The sequence below is a fragment of the Chinchilla lanigera genome, unplaced genomic scaffold (assembly GCF_000276665.1).
Source record: "Chinchilla lanigera isolate Chin_1 unplaced genomic scaffold, ChiLan1.0 scaffold00013, whole genome shotgun sequence".
Taxonomy (NCBI): domain Eukaryota; kingdom Metazoa; phylum Chordata; class Mammalia; order Rodentia; family Chinchillidae; genus Chinchilla; species Chinchilla lanigera.
The window spans coordinates 20512086-20517784 of NW_004955414.1; the positions used below are offsets into that span (position 1 = coordinate 20512086).

At 36.9% G+C, this 5699-nt stretch overlaps 1 protein-coding gene across 1 annotated transcript; it reads left to right on the plus strand.

Moving 5' to 3' along the window:
• The first annotated feature begins 544 nt into the window (after nt 1-544).
• Nucleotides 545-1483, plus strand: LOC102020326 (olfactory receptor 51A7). Its single transcript, XM_005380059.2, has one exon. The coding sequence runs from the start codon at nt 545-547 to the stop codon at nt 1481-1483; it is 939 nt and encodes a 312-aa protein (XP_005380116.1).
• Nucleotides 1484-5699: the final 4216 nt, after the last annotated feature.

Sequence of the window (5699 nt, forward strand, 5' to 3'; positions counted from 1 at the left end):
AGAAGATAGCTAACATAACTGTACTACTAATTTCTATTAGTTCATTGAAAGGAACATTTAGTGCTTATATTGTTTGATCAATTTTGCATGCCTATATCTCTTAATCTGAGCAACTACTTTGAAGGTAACAGTACACAATATAATAACCATTGTTAATTTCCTGTCACCTTGATTTGAAATTCTATATTGTTTTTAATTTTTTTTTCTCTTTTAAAGAAGATTGTCTGGAGAAAAACCTCTGAGTATCTATACTGACTCCACAAAAACAGTTTTACTTAAACATATTTTGTATATTTGATCAAAAAGTATAAAACCACCAATTTAGAATAAATTTTGAGAAGGAAATGTATTATGTTGGAGAATATGAACATGTTTAACAATATATGGCACATTTGGAAGATTGCAGTTAATTAATATGCCAAATATTCTCAGGTACATGACATATGAAAGAACTGTCTGTCACAAAACTGTTTTATCCACATGTATAACTGCTTTTTGTTGATGCTATTTCAGATCTGGCTGAAGAGCTCACGTTCCACCCCTCATGCCTGTTCTTAACAACTCAGAGGTCAAGCTTTTTCTCCTGATTGGAATCCCAGGACTGGACTATGCCCATGTTTGGCTTTCCATCCCCATCTGCCTCATGTACCTTGTTGCTATCATGGGCAACTGCATCATCCTCTTTGTCATAAAGACAGAGCCCTCACTTCATGAGCCCATGTATTATTTCCTTGCCATGTTGGCTGTCTCTGACATGGGCTTGTCCCTCTCCTCTCTTCCTACCATGCTGCGGGTCTTCTTGTTCAGTGTCATGGTAATTTCACCCCATGCCTGCTTTGCTCAAGAATTCTTCATCCATGGATTTACTGTCATGGAATCCTCCGTACTTCTCATTATGTCTTTAGATCGTTTTCTTGCCATCCACAACCCCTTAAGATACAGTTCCATCCTCACTAACAAGAGAGTTGCTAAGATGGGACTAATCTTAGCCATGAGGAGCATCATTTTAGTACTTCCATTCCCTTTCACTCTAAGCAGATTGAGGTATTGTCAAAAGAATCTCCTTTCTCACTCATATTGTCTTCATCAGGATATCATGAAACTGGCCTGCTCTGACAACAAGATCAATTTTATCTACGGCTTCTTTGTTGCCCTCTGTACTATGCTGGACTTGGCCTTGATTGTTCTGTCTTACGTGCTGATCTTGAAGACTGTACTCAGCATTGCATCTCTGACAGAGAGGCTGAAGGCCTTAAATACCTGTGTCTCCCACATCTGCGCCGTGCTCATCTTCTACGTGCCTATCATCACCCTGGCTGCCATCCATCGCTTTGCTAAGCATAAAAATCCCCTTGTTGCAGTCCTTATAGCAGACATGTTTTTATTGGTTCCACTCCTCATGAACCCCATCGTGTACTGTGTAAAGACTAGACAAATCCGTGAGAAGGTCTTGGGGAAGTTGCTGAACATATGTGTGAGATAGAAACTTTAATGTACTGTATAAACATTACAGTTACCAACCAATCAGGACCGTAGGCATCTGCTATGTGTTCAGTGCTATGCTGCCCATTGTCTAGTGGACAGCTGCAACAGGAAGAGTAGAGAGCAATTCTATGGCAGTGCAGAATCTGCAATAGAACTGGAAATGAAGCTTAAACAGAATGTGAGAAACAGGAGAAAATGATGTCATTCACAGAGGTTTAATTGGTGCCTTTAAGAGGAGATGAAATCTCAAATGTGATGGAATAGTTAGATCAGAGTCAGCACTTTAAGAATGGATAAAATATGAGATAGATATTATTATTCTATTGGTATTTATTAAATTTCTTTCTGCAATGTTTAATCTCTATACTCTCATGGAAAGGGAAAGTAATAGAGCACACAGCAGCTGTGTAAGATGTTCTTCTGGTAGGAATAGAGCATATAATTTGGCAAATATTGAATGACAGCTGTAAATAAAATGAATGAACCAGATATTGGAATATCTAAAAAGATTTGGAAAAATTCAAAGTTAAGAAGTATAGGAATCCAGTAGAATCTTTAAACAGATACCTAATATGATAAATTTTATTTATTTTTTTATTTTAAAAAATAAAAGAAGGAAAACATATTAACAGACAGACATCCATTTATAAAATAGCAAAAGAACCATACAAACAAAACAGAGTGACAGATAAAGTCATAGGAAATTAACAATGGGTGTTGTATTACTTATTGATATCTTCAAAGTGGTTTTCTCAAAAAAATAGAGATATACAAGATTGATCAAAGAAGTAATCATTAACTGTTCCTATCTGTAGAGCAATAGAAGTATTACAACTGTGTCAGCTATCCTGTATATACATATGTACATAATTTCTCCTTCTTTTCCTTCTTTTTTTCCCACACCCCAGTTGCCCTTTACTTTTGAGCATTTTCCTTTCATTTCACAATGTCTATTATACCTCCTAGTTTTTATTCACTTTGTCAGGTCTTATACTAGTGAGACTATACAATGCTTACACATGCAGGTCTGATTTATTTCACTTACGAGTATAGTCTCTAGTTGTGACCATTTACCTATAAAAGCCTCGTTTATCTTTCTTTATAGCTGAGTAATATTCCTTTATACAAAAGTACCACATTTTCTTATCCATTCCTCGGTGGATGGACATTTGGGTTGCTTCCGCAATTTAGCAATTACAAATTGTGCTGATATGAACACGGGTGCACATATATTGCTGTGATATGATGTTTTCAGATCTTCTGGGAAAATACCCAGAGGGGGAATAGCTGGGTTGAATGGGACCTCTAGACCTAGTTGGCTGAGGAATCTCCAAACTAATTTCCACAGTGGTGTCACCAGTCTGCATTCCCACCAGCAGTGAAGAAGAGTTCCTATTTCTCCACAGCCTCACCAACATTTGTTATTGGTTGATTTTTTTAATGCTAGTCATTCTTACTGGGGTGAGATGAAATCTCAATGTTGTTTTAATTTGCATTTCTTGAATGACTAATTTTTTTAGTCATTGAATATTTTGTTGAATATTTTCTCATGTATTTATTTGCAATTTGTATTTATTTATCTGAGAAGTGTGTATTCATCTCAGCTGCCCATTTATGGATTGGGTCTTTGAATTTGGGGGGCTGATGTTTTCTAATTCTTTGTATGTTCTAGATAGAAGCCCTTTGTCTGAGGGACAGAGAGCTAAAATTTTTTCCCAATTTGTGGGTTTTCTTTTTACTCTGCTGGTGATTTCTTTAGATGTGCAGAAACTTCTCAGTAGGATGAGATCCCAGTTGTTGATTCTTTCAAGTGTTTCACATGCAGATTGGTTTCATGAACTCTCTGCCTACCCCTATGTCTTCAAGATTTTTACCTATGTTCTCCTCCAGAAATTTAGTATTTCTGTTTTAATATTGAGATCTGTGACCCATTTTGACTTGAGTTTGGTGCATGGTGATAGACTTGGGCCTATTTTCAGTCTTTGGCAGGTAGCAAGCCAATTTTTCCAGCACCATTTATTAATTGATTTGCAAATATTGAACCAACCCTGCATTCCTGGAATAAATCTGACTTGGTCGTGGTGTATGATTTTCTTAATGATTTGCTGCATTCTATTTGCTAGTATTTTATTGAATATCTTTGCAAGTACATTCATTAGGGAGGTTGGTCTGTAGTTTTCTTTCTTGGTTGGGTCTTTCTCTGGTTTTGGGTGTGTATAATACTTGCCTCCAGAAATGAGTTAGGGAGAATTGCTTCCTTTTCAGTTTCATTGAAGAGTTTAAGGAGTTTTGGTATTAAAGCTTCTCTGAATTTCTTGTAAAATTCTGCTGTGAATACACCAGGGCCTGGGCTTTTCTTTGTTGGTAAGTTTTAAATCACATTTTCAATCTCATTAATTGATATTGGTTTGTTCAGGATTTTTGTATCTTCTTGACTCAACCTTGGTAATTCATACATATCGAGGAACCTGTCAATTTCTTCTGAGTTTTCTATCTTAATAAATCAAATTTTAAAGACAATGTTTGGGTACCATGAACGAAATGGATTGAATTCAGGAGAAATGAGATGCCATCTGTAGGGGACATTGAAATAATCATGCTCTGAAGCCTTGACTTTGGGGGTGGGCAGAGAGAGAGAAGAAAATCATTCAGTTTTCACTGTTATTTTGGTTGCTATAAAATAAACATGTAATTTATAAGAACTTCAGGAGTTCCATTAGACTACTAAGGAATGATTTTAAACTCTGATTTTATTGTTTCATATTTTCTATTACATAGTGTTTTTCTGTGTGTTTAAGCAAAGTGAAGCTCTCTAATATGTATTTTGAAATTAGATTATTTTTTACTAGTACATGTTTGTTGTAGTACATGAAGTTTACATTCACCTTGCGGGGGGGGGGTACATGTAATACAGTTAGTTTCCTTTTCCTTTCTTTTTTTCCTTTTTGGTACCAGGAATTGAACTCAGGACCTTGATTTGCCAGGCAGGCACTTGTGCCTCTGAGCTATATCCCTGGACCTTCCTTTTTCTTTTAATCTCCTTCCCCTTCAACCTCCCTCCTTCCTCCTCTGAGTCCCCTTTCTCCATTTTCATTTGTGCTGATATTAATAATCTCAGCTCATGTTGATGACATACACTGTGTATGTTCACCGAGGTTATTAGGTTCCTGTGCATGGCATACCTGGGTGTGGTGGCACATGTTTGCCTGTAGATGTGGAAGTAAATATGTGTTTTAAATAATATTTGACCATAAAAGTGAAGATTCAACCTTTCTAAGATATATCTCTAATTCAGTTTTCATCCACTGGTTTTCATTGCTGTTGTCTTGTTTATATTTAGAACATCTCCCTGATTCTCAATCATCCTGCACATTGAGACAAACAATTTGAGTTTTCTAAATTGCAAATTCAACACACTTAAAATCCTTCAATCACTATATTTGAAAGCAAATTATAACTGCAAGTCTCTGGACAAGCACAAAGGCTTTGCTCATTAAACATTTGCTTTTCTCCCATGCTTCTGTTAATATTCTCTGCCTAACATTTTAACTCAATATCATAAATCCAACTTGCAGTTATTTAACTTACCCCTAAACTTTTGCTTATGGTATGTTTTCTGTTTATTATTTTCCAGTTCCATAGATTAAAATTCTGACATGCATCTTACTGGGACATAAGCACAGCATGTGGTGGCATGCTTATGTTTCTTTTTGGAGGCAAAACCTGATTCCATTTCCTTGTCCTCCCAGCTTGCAGAAGTCACTGCATTTGTTGGTTGATGGACTCCTTCCTGTGTCTGCAAAATATTAGATTACAGCTCACTGGGCTATCTTTTGCAGTCACATCTCCCTCTGACCACTGCTTACAAATCTGCATTTGGGCTGGGTTCAGAGTAGGATTGCTTACTTCACTGAGTGACCATTTAAAAGGCTATAAAGATAGGGGATAGAATAATGTGCAGCTTTGTTCCCTTGCTGGTGGTTGATAATGACTCAACTAATTCTCAGGCCTTAGCTGGGCTCTTTGGATGGAACACCTGCATGTGGTTTTCCCATGTAGTCTAGGCTCCCTATCAGTATGGTAACTGGGTTCCAAAAGCAACAATAAGTGAGATAGAAACAGATGGAATATATTGGACAGAGGAGAGGAGAGGATGGAGAGAGAGAGAGAGAGAGAGAGAGAGAGAGAGAGAGAGAGAGAGAGAGAGAGAGAGA